The 21,213-nt window shown below is 40.8% G+C and overlaps 1 protein-coding gene across 7 annotated transcripts in view; it reads left to right on the top strand.

Moving 5' to 3' along the window:
• Positions 1 to 21,213, top strand: part of RORA (RAR related orphan receptor A) — a 717,907-nt gene that overhangs the window by 627,524 nt on the left and 69,170 nt on the right. For 2 of the 7 annotated variants that reach the window (XM_077128088.1, XM_077128085.1), the window contains exon 1: positions 3,078 to 3,229. The exons of 2 other annotated variants lie outside the window; for them this stretch is intronic. Coding sequence is in view for 4 of the 5 variants with exons in the window: in XM_077128085.1 (XP_076984200.1) it covers positions 3,199 to 3,229 (31 nt within the window). In the remaining variant the exon portion in view is untranslated. Of the gene's footprint in view, positions 1 to 2,590; positions 2,612 to 3,077; positions 3,230 to 3,916; positions 4,142 to 21,213 lie in introns of those variants that run through there. 3 more of the 7 variants (XM_077128086.1, XM_077128087.1, XM_077128084.1) reach the window with 3 other exon arrangements.

Raw genomic sequence — 21,213 nt, 5'->3', positions numbered from 1 at the left:
TGATTTCTTACTTTACCATTCTCCCAGTTGCACTATATGTGTGATTCAGGGTATCATGCCATGATACCAGATCCAGTGTGGAGAAAAACCAAATGTACTCTTCTAAATAAAGTCAAATATCATTTCTTTCTTTATCTTTTGAAAGTGGAAAGATTGGCACCAATTTACTGATTATACTCCAGTCTAGACCCCTGCAGAAATACACGGGACTTTTTGCCTTGGCATTTTGGAACAGTCTGGCATCCAGAAGTGTTTATTCACTTCCTTGCTAAGTGATAGAGCCAGGGTGAGGCCCAGCATACATGCTGGCTGAGGCCATCTCCGGGGTACTCCCATTAATGACATTTTTTATAAGTTTGCTGTCTCTTCTTTTTCTGCAACTAGCCATAGAAAATTCTAAGTTAAGACAATATATAACATCATCCCACTCCTGATAAAGAATTCCAGACCTGTTTAATTATCTTCATGTAAGCCGCATTATTATGTTTTTTTCAGAACGGTTGATAAAAAGAGAAAAACTGAAAGAGTATTGCTTCCCCCATCAGTGGTGCTCCATAAGCATTTAACATAATCCAAATAATTATTCCTACATTGGGTAAACATTTGCACTGGCATGTGCATCATTTCTTGTTCCAATTTGATGACTTTGAAGGGAGATATGGATCCTTTCATTCCTGACTGATTTATTTGGTTGGGAACTTTTAATTCCATAGAAAATTTGTATTTCAAGGGACATTTCAAAAAAACAAAAACAGTTTCTCATTTTTACTTTCAAAATTTCATAAGAACATTGTATTAATATAAAGAACATTAACATACACGGGATTAAAAGCTGAGGACATTTAACAGAGGAATATATTACAAATTGCATTGAGCCACACAGGAAGTTTAAAACTTAATATCTGAATTTCTGTTGCTTAGTTGTAGGATGTAAATGAAATACATTTCTGATGGGCAAGGTCAGTATTCCATTATCCTGGAAATGTCTGTTTTGAACAAATGTGTAAATATTTCAAATAAGTGTTGTGAGATTACAGTTCTATTGGGAACATATGAGAAATTATTCTACTACTTGTAACTTCAGGAGCACATGTCACGTTACATGTCATTCTCAATTATTGATTTCATTTTAAATGGCCTGGAAATAAATACTATGAGCATTGAATATGGAAGAACATACCTATGAGCATGCAGTCCCTGATATTTTTCCATCCTTTACCTGTACAAGGGGAAAATAAAATTGCACCTGGGACCTCCCTATAGGATGGCTTGGTGGTACCCTTTCTGCCTATACATTTGTGAGCCCAAGGGAAATCAAGAACCAATTTGAACAATGGTGGCAGTGTAACCATGGGGTGTTGCCTGCAAAAGAGATGTAGTTGCATCATGGGAACATGGTGTGATTTAATTTCATAATTGTAAACATCACAGCAGGTATAACTGATTCATTTCAGACTCTTGCCCACTTCGCTATGGCTGGACAGCTGAGTTAAATGGGTTGGTCTTGACTTCACACTTTTATAATTTTTTTCTTTTCTTATTTTTGTGGTTTTATTTGTAAAAAAAAAAAAAGCCCAAAGGAAAAAAAAAAACTGAACTAAGATACTACCTGAAATCAAACTTTTATAAAGTCATGGCTTGGTTATAGGTACAATTAATTTTTAAATCTAAATCAGAGCATTGTGTAAATTTTGGGGAGACTAAATTTTGCCTTGAAATTGGGGGTGGGAAGTAGATAAATCCTTGTTTTCTACAGTGCTAATTGTCTGCATGTGTTTTAAATTATAGCCAAACTCAATGGCAAGTGCAACTTAGATGGAAAAAAAAGAAAAAGCTAGAACCCTCCCTATTTAATCACCATGCAGGTTATGATGTTGCCAGTAACATTATTAATAACCATCTAAGATTTTAAGTTATAAATGGAACGTAGGGCCAACAGAAAAGAAATCAGAATTGAAATTACATAAAGGAACAACAGTAGGTACTCCAACTTGGCTTTTGAGAATTTTTGTTATGCTCAGTATTAGAGACAAGCTTGCCAGACTTTTAAATAATGCAGACTCTGTGCATGCTACACCTGAAATTCATCGTAAATAGATTCATTCGTAAAATAATAATGATTTAAGTTTCCATAAGGCCAGTAAAAAGTCTGGAGGGAATTAAGTTTTAGTTGCAAGTTAAAATTCACAAAGTTGACCTTTAGAGACCTTTTTTCCCTTGTCCAAGGGACTGCAAGGTCTCATTTTTAAAGTCTGAGAACCAGAGCCCGTTTTCACTTGTAGATGGGTTCTCTAGAGAGAATCTGAATGTGGAAGAGCCTGGGATTTAGTGTTTCAGATGGGCTGAAAGGCTCTAGTTCACGTGGGCGTTTACAGGCAGTTTTCTGTTCTCCTTCCAGAGATCGGTGGTCCTGGAGGTAAACCCGATCTGAGATTTGGTCTGATCTGGGTGGGCGGAGTTCCCGGGGGCCAGGCCTCGGCTCTCCTGAAAGTCTTAGGAGGAAACTACTCCACTCCCTGATAGGCCAAGACGGTCCCCGTGGTTTGATTCTCCGCAGCCCTGGAGGGAGATGTACCCTCCGAATAGAGCTGGGACGCCCTGGGAAATGAAGGTGAAGGCGGCGCATCGGCCGAATCCCTTTCTTCTGCCTAAGAATGGGCGCAGTATGACCTCGGGGGGGGGGGTCCCTAATGCGAACAGAACAGTGGCATCGGGTGGCGCGCCTCTCGCCCCACGGTGGGGGTGGCGGGGTGTGGGCCAAGTGGCCAGGCGCGCGTTCCGCCGCCGCTGAGCGCAGAAAGCGCCGGGGCGGCCACAGGTGCTCCTGGAGGCGGGGAGAAGGCGAAGGGCCCGGGCGCGGGCTGGGGGCGCCGGAGCGCAGCGCGAAGCCGGGCCGGAGCCGCCGAGCCGCCGCAGCTCACCTGCCCACGGGGGCGGGGCGGGGCGGGGCGCGGCGCTGGGGCGCGCCTGCCTCCCGCCTCCCGCCCTGGGAGGAAGCGGAGGGGCGCGGTGTAAACAGAGCGGCGGCCGTGATGTCAGCCGGTCACATGGAGCCTCTTATGGCTCGGGATGGCTCTCGGCGGGCGGGCAGCTGCGGCAGCTGCTGCTGTGGCTCGGGCGGTGGCGGCGCGGCGGCGGCAGAGGGGGCTCCGGGGTCGGATCGTCGGCTCTCCCTGTGCTCTCCGCACCGCGGCTTAAATGATGTATTTTGTGATCGCAGCGATGAAAGGTGAGCCCGGGCGGCCCGCGGGGGCCGAGGGGAGGCTGGCTGCTCCGGGGGGCGGGGAGGAGGGGCGTGGGGGGGCGGGGGGCGCCTGCCGGAGCGCACGTACTGCCCGGGGCTGGGCGCGGGAGTCCTGCCGGGGCGCCCTGGGCCCTTGCAGCGGCGCCACCTGAGCCCGGCCGCAGGGTCGGCCTGCCTCCTGTTTGGGGACGAAGGTGCAGGGGCTGCCCCCCCCCCCCCGGCTCCTGTCGGTCGCCCGTATCGCCTGGCATCGGGCGGGGCTCCTGGAAGAAAGTTGGCTGTAGGCGCCGCGCGCGTCGGGAAGGGAGGGACAGGGTCCGAAGAGTTCGGAGGAGGCTGGGGGACGCCCGCGGCCAGCCCCCAGGGCCCGCACCCGGGGACCGCTCAGGCCTACTTGGGGGAGGTGCCGCGGCCGGACCGTGCGGACGTGTTGTCATCCCCGGGGACTGGTCAGCGCCCCGGGCCTTGCGCCCTCCCCCCCCCCACGCGCCACCCCCGCCCCGGCGGCCCGGAGCACCCGAGAGGCGGCCAGCCGAGAACCGGCCGTGGGTCCGCGCGCTGCGCCTTTCCGCGGCCACTTCCGAAAGCTCCCGGGCCGGAGCGAGATGGGCGCCTCCAGCCCGCCCAGGCGCCCTCGGCGGCCACCCCCAGCCGCAGCGCAGCCCCACTTGACACTTCAGATGTGACTGTCTGTGGGGAGAGGGCTTACCTACCCACAGGTTTGGCGGGCAGAGGGGAAGGTTGCCCCGTGGTGAGGGCGACCCGCGCGGCTTAGTCACAGATAGCAGTTCGCGCTGCCAAGCCTCGCCAGCCGGCCTTCCGCCCGGACCCGGACTCCTTAGCCTGGCCGGGCTGGTGGCAGGATGTCGGATGGGGACTGGCTCGAGACCCTCCCAGGTGAGGAGAAAAGAAATCCTGGCAAGTCGGGGAAGTTTTTGATGGGAAAGCTAAAGTTTGGAGGTGTGCAGGAAGTCGCCTACGTGCCGGCGCAGAGAATCCGAATGCTCTTTTTTGACTGTTGCAAACAGCCCCTGGCAAACTCAGCCCGAGCGTGCTGCCGGGTGGTGTGATTGTAAGTTCCCCCCGGCCGAGAAGCTGCGCGAGCGGCTGCCGAGGCCCGGGCGCGGGGCAGGGGGATTTAAAGCCCCATCTGTTTGCGGCGGGCAGGACTCCCCTACCGCGCCGCATTTGCGCAGCGACTGCTGTCCGCGTTCTGTCCACCCGTGCGGGCTCCGGGCTCTTGCTAAATATTTGCTAGGCTGGGGTTTTATTGCAATCCGGGATGAAGGACGCGGGTTCGGTATCTCCACTGGGTTTACTTTCGGATCACCGAGCTTTGCCTTTCTTCTTTAGAGATTGGGTGGCATCTCTTTTATTAATTATTAACGTGTTGAAACGTACTGGACGCCAAGATGAGCTGCTTGAGATGAAATCTTTCTTTAGGGTGTACCCACGGCAAACTAAGTGTCTTTTCCTCTGTGGTTTGTAGGAAATGGGAATTAATCATTTTTACAGTATACAATTGATATAGTAAAAGAGAGGAAATTTATCAGTGATCAACGTTCTTGAAGTACTTAAAGTAATTTTGAGGGGAGGTTGCAAATTTCCCATCGACTTCTATGTAAAAGAAATATGTTCTTGCCCACCCCCCAAAAATTGTTATGCTATTTCCTACAGTTTCATTAACCCTGCAAGCATAAAGGGACTGGAATAGTCTTTGTAGTTTAGACACTTTCTTTGGTTGTTTAAGTTATGAAACACATTTTGCTATGGGACATGTCAGTGCCACTCATCCTGTTTATTTAGTCTGATTTGGGTTGACATTGGTGTGTGTGAAGGGTGAAGAGGCTAAGGCATTTTAAACTGCTATTCTCCTAGTGTATAGCAACTCACAAATAATAAAGTATGTTTTTTTTAATATTTTAATTTATTTTTGATGTTTCCTGGTACATAGACTTTTACTTTTGTAGTTCAATTACAAACTGAAGTTCCAAACCATGCCTTACTAATAGAATCATGAGAATCTCACACACATCCCCAAAGCTCTGGCCCACACATTTGTCTTGGGATGACCTCTGGCTGCCATAAAATAATAGATTCATGCTATTGTGCTTTGAGAAAAGTAGCTCAGAAGTACTGGCAATGCAATTTTTCTGCCTAAGAGAGAGCGAGAAATAGCGTGCATCTAGACAAGTAGAGTATTTCATTCCCAATATTGAAACATCCTGTATTTTAATAGGATTATCTTGCTTTGGTGCAAATTTAAACTGAAGAAAAATATTTTGTGGGAAATGAGGAATGCTATAAATGTTTTCATTTCAGATATAAGGGGAGGGGGCGGCTGGCCCAGAATCATATTAAATACTTCCCTACTGCCGCTCAATTTTAATACTTAAAGTGGTTCCATATGTAAGAGAGTTTGTATAATTAGGTGTGTCATGTAAAACAGAAATGCTTTTTACGATATAGCTTTTTGGTATGTGTACGCGTGTGGACCACGGAGGAGACAACAAGCCACTATAAAAGAGAAACCTCTTTGTTGGCTGATTTGCTGATGTTTTTTTAAACATCATTAAATCAGGCCTTTTGAACTCAACAAAAAAGAAAATCCTTCCTCTGCGTTAGTTGTTGAATAAATTTGGGCTTAAAGTGGTTTCATTCTTAGAAGTAACAAATCTTCTTCTGAGCAACTCTACTCTCATCCTTCAGTTTTGTTTCTGCTTAATTCACAATAAAATTCCAATACCATTTGGATTGCTGTTTGAGCAAACAGAGAAAGAGCCAGTGATAACGTTTATAATCAGGGGAGCACTTGTTCTGTTCGTCGTAGAAGTGCAGCAGCCAAATGTCATGCAGCAGCCAAGTACTTAAAGGAAATGCAAGCACTTCATCAGTTTCAGCAGGTCATATCCCGTTTGGCTTCGTATGAGTGCTCAGTGCATGTTCGTGTAAATGGAGTTATGAAAGTGAAGGGAGGCTTAAAAGGAATTTCTGTCCCAGTATAAATTCTTCTCCCCACACCTGCCCCACTCCATTCGTGTGCAGATGTAAGGCACCTCACTTTTTAAAATATGGTATATGTTGGTGATTACTAGTATTTCCAACTCTAATAAAGGTGGTTTTGTTGTTTTTAAGAACCTTGTTACGAAAGGGAATCTGAATTCTGTATCTGGCCTCATTTAAAGCACCACTTCAGTGATATCCCTTAGCTGGGATTTTGTCCCATTTTTGTGACCTTTGATAGGTAGAAGTGGAAGAGGGTGACAGCTGAATCTTAAACAGAAAACCCGGATTGTCACCACCACAGAACACAGCACTTATCTGGCAAGCAGTGGTCAGTTCTATTAAAGAAAAAGAGGATCTTTGAATGAGTTTGTCCATAGGAAGGGGACTAGACACTGTACAAAGTAGAAAGCCTGTTTAAAGCACCATTTTTATGGGCAGACTCTTAGGTTACATATATTACGTTCAAATCACTTGACACGCAAAAACATCATGCTCAATTCACACTGCCCCCTATTTGAATTGAATACCACATAATTTCTTTAACGCTGCCCAGCTTGTGAAATACAATTTCTAAATAGAAATAGTTCTCTTTCAAATTGTGCGTTTGTGTGATTTAAATCTTTTTATATACCTAGAAAATATACTAGTAAAAATATTAATAGTTGCCACTTGACTTCTTTTTTCTCCCATCTTTCCCTCTCAGCAAAGTGAATCATAGTAAAAGAGATGAGATCAGCAATAAATAATTGCAAAGCACCTACAGTAGCACCCAGGCAATTTTTAACTTAAGCTGAAGCACCTAAGAAAACAGTATTTGCAAATGATCATTCACTGGGAGTAAAACTTGATGGATAGATAGATAAATAGATACATACATATCTATTTACGTACATACGTACATATATTCTAGATACTTGTGTACCTGCATACATATATTCTAGATACATACATATGTACATATATTCTTGCACAGATCTGCAGACGTGGTTGTGCAGTTTAGATTCTTTAGATTCTCTTACAGTATTTTAAAGATCAATAAAACCTTTTGTATGGACAGAATCTCATAACAATACCTTGTTATAGAAATGTTCATATATGACTATTACTTAGACATCAGGGATGATTTAATCTGCATATTTCGTATGTAGTAATTTAAAAAGCATGTTAGACACACAAAGTCAGAAACTACTCTTTTTTTATGTTTCTCTGTTGAAAATAAAATCCTGTGACAGGGAGATCTACCTGTGACAACTCAGGTGTGAATTAACGTTTGATATCATGTCAAAGACCTATATTGACCTCTCTGGAATGATTTACAAACTCTCCCACCTAGCCCCTCTATAGACTCCACTGATACCTCCCCACTGATTTACCTCTCAAAAGTAAATCTTTTGAGACATTTACTGAGAGATTCAATGTCGGAACTTTTTTATGTCTGTCAGTACTTCACGTGATGTGATAGAACAGGCTTCTCCGTAAATTCTAAGAGTGCTATGTGCAGTGGGTAAAATATGAAAAAACATCTGAAATCTTTTGTATCTAGATTTTCTTTTTTAAGTGAAATTTGTTCACCTTCATCATATTACATAAAAAAGGTAATATAATAACTGAAATCTTTGCTCCAGTGGGTATAAAAAGATATGTCAAGTTTAATCTCTAGATTTGCTAATGATTTCACCTTTTGCTTTTGATTTCTTTACCTCTCAAGTTTACTAGGCATTTCATAAATAAATAGGGTGATGATGTTAATTTATATTTGTTTTGTGCTTTGCAGTTTACAAACACTTTTATATCATTAACCCTTCCTAGAAGGTCATCAATACTCATATTTTTTTAGTTGGAGAAACTCAGGCTGACCGAGGGTATGTGATGTACCCAAAGCTCTTCCAGCTGATACATGGTGAGGCAAAGGCTAGAGCTTTAATTTCTGTTTCCTTCGTCTTGCTTCCCCTTGAGGAAGATGTGAAAATGTCCTGGATTTGACTTTGTCTACTTAGTGGAAATTATAACTCTGATATTTATAAGGGAAAAAATAGATTCAATTATGTAATGCTTTGCTGAGCCTAATATCTTTAAATTACTATTTAATAAAATCAATTTGGTACAAATGGGGTTATTCTTATTTGCTTATCATTAGCTCTCTTCATCCATGATTTTCATTAAGTCCGCTTGCAATAAGAGGATCTGGGTGAAATGGAAGCATTGCTTTTCTAAAGAATACAAAATGCCTAGTAGAAAGTCATGAATGCTTGTGCCCTTGAGTGTTGTCCTGTTTGTTTCCATGACAGCTAAGGGGCATGATTGTAGATATAATACTCTTGAAAACCTATCTTTTAGAAAATCACCTGCAGTGCAAAAGTTTCCAAATAGATAGATCTGTTAAAGCTCATTTTTCATTTCATGGGTGCTCACCCACCATGGGTACCCACCCACCTATCTGACTGCTACACCAAGGCATGTTTGTAGGAAAGCAAATAAGCAAATGTGCCTTATGTAATAGTCTCAGGGATAGAAGAAACCTGAAAAGCCGCTCAAAGGTCTCATTCCTGCCGAATGATTGTGTGATTATACTTGAACACCTCCATTGATGGGGAACTCAGTACCTTTAAGAGGAAACTTATTCCATCATGAATTAGAAAAATCTTCATATATCAAGCATCTCTCTTCCATACTTTTTAATCTTTTGATTCAGATCCTTTCCTCTCCTACTCTGGAGCTTGTAGAGCCTATTCAGTCCATCTTTCAAATGAAAGGTTGCCAGTAACTTGAACACCAGTAGCATGGAAGACACACCCACCCACCCACCCACCCACACACACACACACACACACACACACACTTCCAACCCTTTATCTCTGCTGCCTCTCTTTGCTCTGTTTGTTCCTAATTCATAGTTCAGTTGTTTCTCTTATGCTAGATTTACTGTTGTGCCACCCTCTTGAAAAATTTCGGTTCCCAAAATGGAACCTCAGTACCAGTTGTAGTATGACTGATTCAACCCTGAACCCAAGGAAGAGATGACTTAAAAAGGAAAAGGTTTATTATAAATTTTTAAAGATACATAGGTTCATTTGTATTTTGAACATATCTCATGACAAGTCTTTGTGATATCCTTGTAACTTGAGAAATGGATTTTTGACATGTTTAGGGATACTTTTAGTTCAACTGAAGTTGATTATTAAATATCCAGGAAAATCAAAGATGTTACCAAAATAATTAAAGGAACGTTAGAAGCATCCAAGTGTTATTTTTCTGCAAAGTTGGTGTGTCAGAGCTGAGATAAGGCTGCCCTCTAGTGGTTATGTAGTCATGGAATGCTAAAAGCCAAAGTGGTGCCAATAAATTTCCCGTCAGGCTAGTGGAAAAGGTCAAAGGTTGAAATTATTTTCTCAATTGCTGTGGGACATTCTGCATCCAGAAATCAAAAGTGTAATTCCTTGTTTTACATACTTAATTAGGAATGTAACTGTGGGAGAGATTGGATTTTAAAAGTTTTCTTGGAAGAAAGAGAAGTGGAAAAATAGTTATCTTAAGATAAATTAAAGCCGAGTTATAAAATTCTGTTTGGCTTCATATTAAGTATAAGAGGGATTTGGTTTGTGATTAAACCTTTTCTGTAATCCTTGTATTTTTTTTTCCAAATATATCCCCCTACCCTGGAATATTTTTTTTTAAACGATGTTGTCAGTTTTTTTGGTCATCTAGATCCAGTGTTTTCCCTTCCGAAGCAGAGCTTACTTTTAAAATATATATATATAAACATTTAGAAAGAAGTAAACTATTGCAGTTCTTGGCAATAAAATAATTTTAAACGTGGATGCAAAAACTATTAATCCCTTGGTTAATAGTTTGATTCATTTAAATATATATAGTTTCCCAACAAGTAAAATCAAGTTTGTTCCATAGATTTTTTTTTCATGCTGTATAGCAGGGGTCACATTTCATTCTTTTTCCATGTGAGTATCCTGTTATTGCAGCACCACTTGTTGATTTTTTGTTTGTTTTTTGGGGAGGAAGTGCATGGGCGGGGAATCAAACCTGGGTCTCCCATATGGCAGGCGAGAATTCTACCACTGAACTATCCTTGCACCCCATTTTGTTACATAGATTTTTAAAACATAACAGAGTGTATCACCTACCATGTGGAAGATCCAGGTTCAATTTCCAGTCCCATGCACTTACCCCGCCCCCCCCAAAAAACCCAACCAAACAAACAAGCAAGCTGCAATAACAGAATACTAACACGGAAAAATAATGAAATGTGGCCCCACCATACAGAATACCAAAAAAAACAACAACAAAACAAAATAAAAACAACAGAGTTAAGCTTTAAAATATTGCATGACGTAGAGATAAACATTTAAGTGATTTTTAGAATAAATAGATAATGCAAGTTAATTATCATGGATTTGGATTTCAGTGGTGTATCGAGTGTGAAACAATCATAAAAACAATCTGATTTCTGGGTTGGAATCAGAGCCTTAAGTATTGATTTTCCTATGTCCTCAAAAGTCTTTTATTGGCTACACAGAGGTGTGAGCATGCAAATTACATGAATTTTGTAGTGCTCAAGAAGTCAAGGCTTCTGATGTAAGCTAAAATGATCTGGATAATGATGAGAGGAATCACCAGGACTTTAAAGAATGACAGTGCTCAGGTGTTCATAATACAAACATGAAATTTCATCTTTTCATGAAAAACAAACAAGAAAAAATAAGCACGAAAAACCTGCCTTTTAGACCTTTCTATCATAGTTATACGTGGTTCAGAAGTGAAGACTTGTGGTTAAGTTTCAGATCAGTTATTGAAGCAAACTGTTTTTCAACCTGTGCCACCTAGAAGTGTGATTCTTTCACTACATGGGAAGTATTCTCTTTTTCACAGAATGTTATTTTCATTTCTTGTTGGGTTTTTTTTCCCCCTTCTTTTAATTTATCTCACTTCAAATCTTCTGTAGAACAGTGAGTATAAATAACCAAGTAAATAAGTTTGTTTCAGCAAATATCTAAAAGTGCCTGCTCTGTGCTGGATTGTTCAAATACCACCTGTGGACTTTTCTGATAGAGCTGAGATGTCTTCATCCCAAGCATATATCTTTTTTGTTTGTTTGTTTGTTTTTTTAACATGGGCAGGCACTGGGAATCGAACCTAGGGTCTTTGGCATGGCTGGTGAGAACTCTGCCTGCTGAGCCACCGTGGCCCGCCCCTAAGCATATATCTTTAGCCATGAATCAGCATTTAAAAAATGTACTGAGAAATCGGCACCATATTTAACCAGACAAGTCTGCTTTTAGACTCTTGGGGGGGTTAACAGTCTCTATGAGCTTTGTGCCATTTAACATAAAGAAAATTTTACAAAAGGCAATCCAATCCAATTAAATGCTAATATAATTCAGTAAGGCCAACTCTTATACTACTGCCTAAGGCACTGGGTCTGAAATTTAGGGTGCAAAGCATCACCCAGAAAGCCTGTTTAAAAGGCAGATTTCTGGGCCCCCCCCCTAGAGAGTCTGACTCAGTTGGTTGGGGGGGGGGGGCAATGAGCCCAGTAATGCAGCTGTCTAAAAAGTGTCTCCCTTGTTTCTATGAAGGTGATCCTTGGGCTTACTTTACTTTGTGAACTCTTAACTAGCCTGCCAGAGCTGGGATGGGCCATGGAGAACTCTAGTCTTTCACTGGGTCTCAAACATCACTGATCTTCACAATCAAGTAGAAAACATTTAAAAATTAAATGGCAATTCTCCATCAGCACCTTTTCAGATCCTTTTTCTGGTGGCCTGAATTGAAGCCAAGAAACCTACATTTTTGAAAATTCCTTTGGTGATTTTGAGACTAGCCAGGTTTGTGAACCACAGGTCTAGTCTAAGCACCTCCTTTTACTAAGAAGGAAAATGAGGCCCAGGAAAGTAAATGATATTAGGGAAAGCATAAACTTCACTGTAGTCCACTTAAATATTCTTTCAGAGTGGAAGAGGTGCTGAACGAGAGCAATTTCTGCCACCATTTGGATGTTATTAAAACACTTAAGATAGTCTTCTATTTTCTTAGGATCTGCTTTCAACAACTATATAGAAGAACTCCAGTGTATAGATTCCAAATTTTTTACCCCAGTGATCAAACAGGAGAGAACCAGAGAACAGGCTGTTCTTGCAGGAGGCCTGTGATTCTTTCCAAGCACTGCATCCCTTTTCTTCATAAAGCTGCACTGTGAACTCTGGCCTCTGCAGATGATGCTCACAAAGCATTCTGCCCCTCAGTGTGTGCAATGCATTCTGCCCCTCAGTGTGTGCTGCTGCCGAGTCTGGCTTCTTTGGGAGCCACTAAATGGACACAGGGCCAACTGCAGCAAAGACACTGATATCTCTTCTGTCTTGCTTTTTTCAGCAACAAAGTAAAGGTTTCAGTGCCTGGCAAGGTTGTCGCTGCTTCCTATTTACAAGCTGACATTTCTCAAGCACTGAACACCTGGTGTGTATCTGGCAACGTCTAGACCCCGGAGGTGAAGTTTGAACCAGGCAGGCACAGCCCTGCCTTCATGCAGCAGAGAGTCTGGTCTGATGAGACAGAGAGGAGAGGAACTATTCTGGTTGATATGGAGGAAGGGAACCTGTGCTCCTCCACACAGCAACTCTAACCCCCTCCTTCTTTGGAAAATGGTAGTACGATATCCCACTCATGTGGCAGATGTCCTGCTGAAGACAGGGAATACGGCAGAAAGTACATTCTGGTGGGAAGAGATAGACAATATCGAAGAAAACATAAAGGAGCCAGATAAATACAGATAGAGACAGGAACTCTGCTAATATAAAAACAGTGTAATCGTATAGAAATGCTTAATGGCCTCATGGAAGAGAGTCATGGAACCAAATACAGAGCTTTTCTCCAGCTGATGGTGAATGTTTTGCAACAGACTCAGAAGGGATCTCAGGGGTCCGCTTGTCCTTTAGCCCTCAGTCTTGTCTGCATAGAAGCCAAGGCCCCACTCCTGCAGATTCTGATTTAATTGTTCTGAACTGAAGCCTAAGCATTGGTAATTTTTTTTTAAAACTACCCAGATGATTCCGGCTGAGACACTCCTTAAGTCCAGCAGCCTTACTTTACACCTGAGCCACCCAGTCCCCAGTGAGGCAATCCTGTGGAAACTCCCCTATGCGAGGTGGGAGAAGGTATGGGTTCTGGTCCCAGATCGACTACTCAATAATTGCATTGTTACCTCAATTGCTCATTTTCCCCACTGGTAAAATTAGAGGTTTGGACTTAATTGCTGCCAGGATCTTCTTTAGCTCTACACTTCTATGAAAACACTACTGTTAAAATAGAATAATGTCTGATTTCCTGTTTTTAACACATGGAAGCAGTAAGGCAGTTCCTCCTGCTTGGCTGTTCCCTGTCTCAGCCCCTAATCATCACAGGCGCTGCATTCAGCTCATCAGTACCTCCTGGGAGTGAAAATTTAAGGTAAAAAAAAAAAGGCGCTCATTTTACTGACTATTTAAATACATTTAAGAACCAGCAAACTTTCATTAATATTAATAATAAATGTGCCCAGTCTTAGTTCTGGTAAATTACAGTCATACTTTATTTATCAATTCTAGCCCAGAGCCTTTTCAACTTTTGATGGTTGGCTTAAAATCCAGTAGGTCGGAGTGGATAGTTCTGCTAAAAAATGGAAACTCTGGAATAATCTTAACCATTGCACATCACAGTTACTTCATTCCTTTCCAATTATTCCAGGCGGGAAACCCAAGGAAATTGAAACTCCTAAGGATTTTTTTCATTGTTTATTATCAAGTAGAAACAGTGTGTCTCCTGTGTTGTCAACCTATAAGGGAAAAGAACAGAGCTGAGTTCCTATCTTGACAACTATCATCGTATTTCCTCATTTGAAAACTGATATCTCTAAGAATTTGTGTTTGATTGAAACATTTTTTCAGAAAGATAGCAGTGTGGTTTGATTGTGAGTGCCTTAACTTTGTTTCCTTTTTGTGTGGAATTTCCCTGTGGGGTTTCATACTATCCAGCAGTTCAGAAGTGATAAAGGAGTTTGTAAAGTAAATCTAATGGGAGCTGGTAAATGAAATTAGAGCCATGTCTTTGTCAACAAAGGTCTTTAAAGATTAGCTTATTGCCTACTTTGCGCGTATGTGGTAAAGAGATTGTACACACTTGGTACACACATCCACATATACCTTAGACATAAGATTGTGAAAAACCATCTTCCTCTAGCTTAAGTTATATCCATAGTAGCGAGTACCTTTTGAAAGCAATATTGTTGGGAAAAAAAACAATTAGCTTTGTAGAAATTGTTTTTAAAACTAATGTTTCTATCATAAGCAAATTCATGTAGGACAGATGTGTTTCGTTTCCACCATTGAAGGGAAACAATGTTGTTTAAAATGAGTTAAAATGTCTCAGAGTTTTGGCAGACTTTCCAAGCCCCCTGCTGCTGTTGGGTTCTGAATCCCTTTTGAAGTGGCTTGGAAGTTTTCTGTGTAATTTCAATGGCTGCTGAGGGGAAATATTGGCAAAACTACTCATTTTGACTGTTAAGATGGCTTGAGTGTTTTCAGAGTGTTTTCATTTGCTAGAAATATGTTTTGCACTCAGGCTTCTCTTGTTGAAGCAGGTTGGTTAGCAGCCATCTGATGATGCCTCCGGGTGTTTACAGAAAATGTGGGCACTGTAGTTATATTTGAGCATAGCCCTCCCCCCACAAGGGTAGTGTGGTAATCAGCAGGAATGCAAAAACATGTATTTAAGGATTGATGCTTGTAAAAGAGGTGCCGTAAAGAAACATGGTTGTTCAGATGTAACAAATGACTGACAGCTCTCCTTGTAGGCATGCTAGTAACAATAAAGTCGAGAAGTTCAACATCAAAGTGATTGCAGCTTACTCCACCAGTGACTTGCACATCAAAGAGGGAGCACAAGACAAGGAAGTACATTGAGGTATGCTTCTGCCTCATAGCCGGGTCCTCAGGGGGAGCTCCTAGAGCTGCTTTCATGAATGCAAAGTGATTTTTACAGATCAGCGTCTTCATCTCATAAATGACCAGGAATATAAAAGCAGGCCATATGAGTGCTGTAATTCCTTCCCATCACTTTAAGTTTGGTAAGGAAAAAAATTCATCACAGTGGAGGGAATTGGTCTCTCTGGTTCCCTCGAGTAGAGAATTTTTGTACGGGTCTGGACAGCTCTAATGTCACCTAATGTAGTGCAGGGAATTATTCACAAAATAGCACAGTACAAGCTGGAAACATTTCCAATTTGATTGTTTGGAATTATGCATGAGAACACAAAACTGGTCCTAAGTCTGTGGAGTTATGCCTTTTTTTCTCACTTGCTTGCTTTTAATTTTTTTTTTTATAAACTTGTGGGTGGATTTTTGCTGAATCAAGTGTGAGTTACTTAACAGGTGTGTGTGATAATGAAGTTTAGACCTGTTAAACCAGCTCTTAATTAATCACCACGTCTATGCCATGGTTCCCTAACTTCAATGATGAGTGTTCCAAAATGCCAAAAGTAAACAGGAAGAATAATCTGGATTTGACTCTTTTCTTTTCTCTCTTGATATTAAATTGCAAATAAAATTAACCATGCTATTATTATAGGTGGTTTGAAATAATGTACCCCCCCTTTTTTTTGCTTGCCTTTGAAATGTGAAGTTCTTTTATAGTTCATCTTCAATAATCTACTCATTTAAAATGCTATTGAAAAATAGTAGTGCTTTGTGTAGCTATTAATAAATACAAAGCAGTTTTCTCAGGGCTCAAGGGAGACCTAATAAACACAACTGTGTTAGTAATTGATGCTATACTGAACTGACAAAAGTAGTGCATCGGTAAACAGAAGTTAGAAAGCAAGAAGTTAAAGAACTACAGGGGATTATGTAGACATCAAGGGTTGGAAATTATAATAAGGCCTCTTTAGGGGAGCAATTAATTTGCATGTGGCTGAATTAGGACACCCAATTATTTCTGAGGACACTACTAGATGCTTATCTGAAATACTCCCCAATTGAAAGGTTTAGGAGGGTTGGGAGTTGGGTGGAATGGAGAGAGAACTGAGCATGTCATATTTCCTATAACTCATGATAGTTCTCCCAATGGCTTGTTAAAGTAGCTTTCTTTGTTAGGGAGGAAAATGCTGATGAGTGCAAGAGTAGTGCAGTTTCTTTGTTCTGTACATACAATTTATGTTGAATTACCACAATGGAATACTTTTTCAGGCTGGAAGGGTAGGAGGGTGGAGTCAAAAATTTAAATCTTCTTTGCTTGAACCCCAGAAGGGCATAAGAATTGAGTAGATTAGAAGGTGGATTTATGTGGTTATTATCCTCTCCAGCAGTGGTTCTCAAAGTGTGATCCACAGGCCCCTGGGGGTCTCCGGGGCCTTTTCAAGGATTTCAAAAGATAAAAACTATTTACTTAATAATACTAAGGCATTATTTGTCCTTTTTACTTTGTTGCCATTTGCATTAATAGTGCAAAAGCAATGATGAGTAAAACTTCTGGTACCTTAGCAGGAATCAAGGCAGTGGCACCAGTTTGCACTGGTGGTAATTGTTTTCTTCGTTGCTGTGCACTTGCTGTTTAAAAGAATTGCCAGTTTCATTTACGAATGTCCATGATGAAGCAGTAAAAAGTATTAAGTTTATTAAATTTTGACCCTTGAGTACACGTCTTTTTAATATTCTTTATGACAGAATGGAAAGTATGCATAAAGCACTTCTGTTCCACACAGAAGTACAATGTTTATCTTCAGGGAGAAGTACTTGTACCATTGTTTGAGTGAAGTGCTGAACTAGCTGCTTTTTGAATGGAATGCTATTTTACTTAACAGAACATCTGACTATAGTTATTCAGACTTGGGTATATGCCCTACATTTTCTCAGAATGAAGTGAGCCTGGCATCTCAAGAGAAACAACTGCAAGTATTTATTGCCAGTAAGTTTGAGCTTGCAGGTAAAAATTAGAATTTTGGAAAACTTACATCCAATGCCATGAACTTGACAGCTTTCCATACTTAAGGACATTTATGATGATGTAGGTGGTGATATTCAGTGAGTGTGACTCTTTGATGTAATCACATTTGATAATGAAATGTATCAACATCTGGGAAAGCTACATAACTCAGTGAACCAATTGCATAATGGATAAAGATTCATTTAAAATGTGAAACATACCAATGGATTGTCATATGATAGAGTAAAAAGTTACCGACATGGCTTCAGGTTCCATATTGCGACAAATCTTTAAGAAATCACCACTTGTTGAATTTTGGTGTAGTATAAAGAAGAATATCCAAAATTATCTGAAAAGACTATTAAAACACTCCTCCCTTTTCCAGCTACATGTCTGTATGAGGCCAGGTTATCTTCACCTAACTTAAGCAAAAAAACATAAGAGCAGATTGAATGCAAAGACAGACGTGAGAAGACGCCTGTCTTCATTCAGCCAGACATCAATGAGATTTGTGAAAATGTAAAACAATGGCTTTCTTCCTGCTAACATTTTTTGATTGTTTTTAAATATATTTTTATCAAAGACATTATGTTAATATGTAACAATTTTATTGCTGTTAATTTTCAATGAAAAGGAAATATTTTTTACAGTTCTTCGTTTTAATTTTTAATATAATAACATTAATCCACATAACAAAGCTCTTTGTGGCTTTTAAGAACATAAAAGGATCCAGAAACCAAAAAGTTTGAGAATCACTGCTTTACGTTGGAGTGTAGTCAGAAGATTTTGTGACAGAACACAAGATAACAACAGAAGGGACATAAAATTAAGACATAAAGTGTGTTATATTAGCCATAAATTATGTTAACACACTTTCAAACATGCATTTTTTTAGCCTTGTATTCCTTATAATGACCAGAATCATTGTTGGTTTCATTTTTCAGAGTTTTTGTTGTTTTCTTTATTAATACAGAAGAGATTTGGCATAAAACTGCGGTTCGTGGAGGCTTTTCAATTTATCTTTAATCATCTGCAACCTCATTTAGCAAAAGCAGCAGTCAGCTGTACAATTAGTACCTCTTCCAGAGCTATCCCAGGTTTTTGCCACTAATGTGGGTGCTTCGGGAAATATCATTACTGTGTGGGGTGATGGGAAACCCTCACAGGTGCTGCTGTATGCAAATGGTGGGTACTCACATAGACGGCACATCATCCTCCTTCCTTCACACCTCCACGAGGAAAGGATTCTATCCAGCACAACAGAGAAAGGCACTTGGCAGAATTGGTTCCATTGTACTAATTAAATGCGTGAAAGTTCAACCTTTACTGAAATCCTTGTGAAAAAATAACGTGCGGTCAGAAAGCAATCCCAAATACTTGTTCTTAATTTTATAATCACTTTGTTGGCATCTAATATATAGGCAGTGGCATGGCCCATTCTCAGCTGGACCATCAGCCTGTTTGGTTATTATCAAATGGGGGCTCAGGGTCTTGAGTTCCATTTGGTTTCCTCTCAACAGGCTGTCACATGGATGGGAGCAAATGTCATTTGGCACATCCTGCTCTTACAAGATTTTGCTCCTGATTCTTGTTAGGAAAAGAGCAGTTGGTGCCCACAGAGCCATGTCAATCTCCTATCAGGATCCCCTGCTCCCAGCATGGTTTTGTTAATCAATTAAAGGTAGGTTGAAGCTCACACAGAGGATGTGTGATGGCCCATAGCTAGCCCGGCCATGAGAAAGAAGCCCCTCATTTCCTCTGTGATCTTCCCCAAATCATGAGGGCTGAAGGGAGTGAGATCATCGAGTGCCAGAACAACTCATCATCAAAATGTGGGGGAAGCCAGTCTTGGGGTTTGTTCATATGAAACTTAACTCCACAAAGAATAGGTCAAGTCTACTTAAAATTTAGGCCTAAGAGTCACCCCCAAGAGAACCTCCTTTGTTGCTCAGATGTGGTCTCTCTCTCCAGCCAACACGACGAGCAGTCTTACCACCCTGCCCCTCTCTACGTAGGACATGACTCCCAGGGGTGTGGGCCTTCCTGGTAATGTGGGACAGAGATCTTGGAATGAGCTGAGACTCTACATCAAGGGATTGAGAAAAACCCTAGAATGAGCTGAGACTTAGCATCAAGGGATTGAGAAAACCTTCTCGACCAAAAGGGGGAAGAGTGAAATGAGACAAAGTGTCAATGGCTGAGAGATTCCAAACAGAGTCGAGAGGTTATCCTGGAGGTTATTCTTATGTGTCAAGTAGATATCATCTTGTTATTCAAGATGTAATGGAGAGGCTGGAGGGAACTGCCTGAAAATGTAGAGCTGTGTTCCAGTAGCCATGTTTCTTGAGGATGATTGAATAATGATACAGCTGTCACAATGTGACTGTGTGATTGTGAAAACCTTCTGTCTGATGCTCCTTTTATCTACCTTGTCACAAAGGAGTAGAACATATGGAATAAAAATAAATAATAGAGAGAACAAATGCTAAAATAAATTTAGCTTGAAATGCTAGTGATCAGTGAAAGCGAGGGGTAAGGGGTATGGTAGGTATAATCTTTTTTTTTCTTTCCTGTGTTCATTTTATTTCTTTTTCTATTGTGTTTTTATTTCTTTTTCTGAATTAATTCAAATGTTCTAAGAAATGATAAATATGCAACTAAGTGATGATATTGTGAATTACTGATTATATATGTTGATGTTTTATTTGGTTTCTTAATTTTTTAATTAATAAGTAAATTTTTTTTAAAATGTGGGGGAAGGATGGGAGGGAGAGATATTTGTTCTGTATCCTTAGAAAGGCTCTTGAGACAGTGAAGTTGAGGGAACACATGCTCTTAGTTACTCTTAGTTAAAAAGGAAACAAAATTTCCTCTAAATTTCCAAGAGAATTATCCTCTTTGAAGTAAGCTTGGCTCATTTTTAGACAAAGTATTTTTTATTAAGTTTCTAGCATTTTCTGCTAACTGAACTTAAAATAATAAATTTTAAACATTCAGTTGTGAGTTGTCCAGCAACTATAGTAGTTAGATTCAGGTGTCAGTTTGGCCAGATGATGGTGCCCAGCTGTTCTGTTGCTGGGGACTTAAATCATCAGCATGTGAAATTCATCTATGGCTGATTCCATCTGCAGCTGGCTAAGAGGAGTGCCTTCCACAATGAGTGAGGCTCAAAAGGAGAGGTCAGAAGAAAGAGAAGCAGTTCAACACAGCCAATCAAAATGCAACTCAGAGCCGGCTCAGACCCGGATGTTTGGAGATGCAGAAAGGAAACACACATACCCTTGACCCCCACCCCGGGAAATCTGTTTGAACTCAGAAGCTGGGAGAAGAGCCCAGCAGACTTTACCATGTGCCTTCCCAAATCAGTAAATTTGTTTATGAAATGCATCCCCTTTATAAAAGCTAGTCCATCTCTAGTGTATTACATTCTGGCAGCCTTAGCAAACTAAAACAGAGATCTTAACTCAGGCATAGAAAACTGTTAAGAAACCAAAGGGCATTTTTTTCATCATCTGGGAGTGTTCTTGTTTCTGTATGCATATTACACTTGATTAAAAAGGTCACTGAAGGCAAGGATGTCCTGGTAATTTTAGGTAAATAATCCCCTCTCAGTACTGAAAATATTCTCTAGTCTCAAGACTTTGCACTTTTTCACTCTGCTATTTAACAGACATATTTATTCTCAATTCCTTTGTACCACCACGTTCACAAATACAGAATTGAATTTATGACTTTAGCAAAGGGACACTAAAGGCATTAATAGACTTCAAGTACATATACAAAACCATAATTATATGGTTCAATAGCAGCTTTTCATTGGATTTTGTTTTGTTTTCTATGTAGTTTTATTTATTTACTTTGTTACAGTGGTTTTTGAGTGGTCTACAAGGATGGTGGAAAGGAGAAAGTGAATCAGAAGACATGCTAATGTTGTTAAAGGAATGGGAAATTCTTCTAAGGCTAAATGCTTTCTCTGCACTTTTCAGCTCTTTGCTAAA

This window comes from Tamandua tetradactyla, chromosome 14, assembly GCF_023851605.1.
Source record: "Tamandua tetradactyla isolate mTamTet1 chromosome 14, mTamTet1.pri, whole genome shotgun sequence".
NCBI lineage: Eukaryota > Metazoa > Chordata > Mammalia > Pilosa > Myrmecophagidae > Tamandua > Tamandua tetradactyla.
The sequence above is the reverse complement of the archived record's forward strand: the minus strand, read 5'-3'. Positions and strand labels throughout refer to the sequence as shown.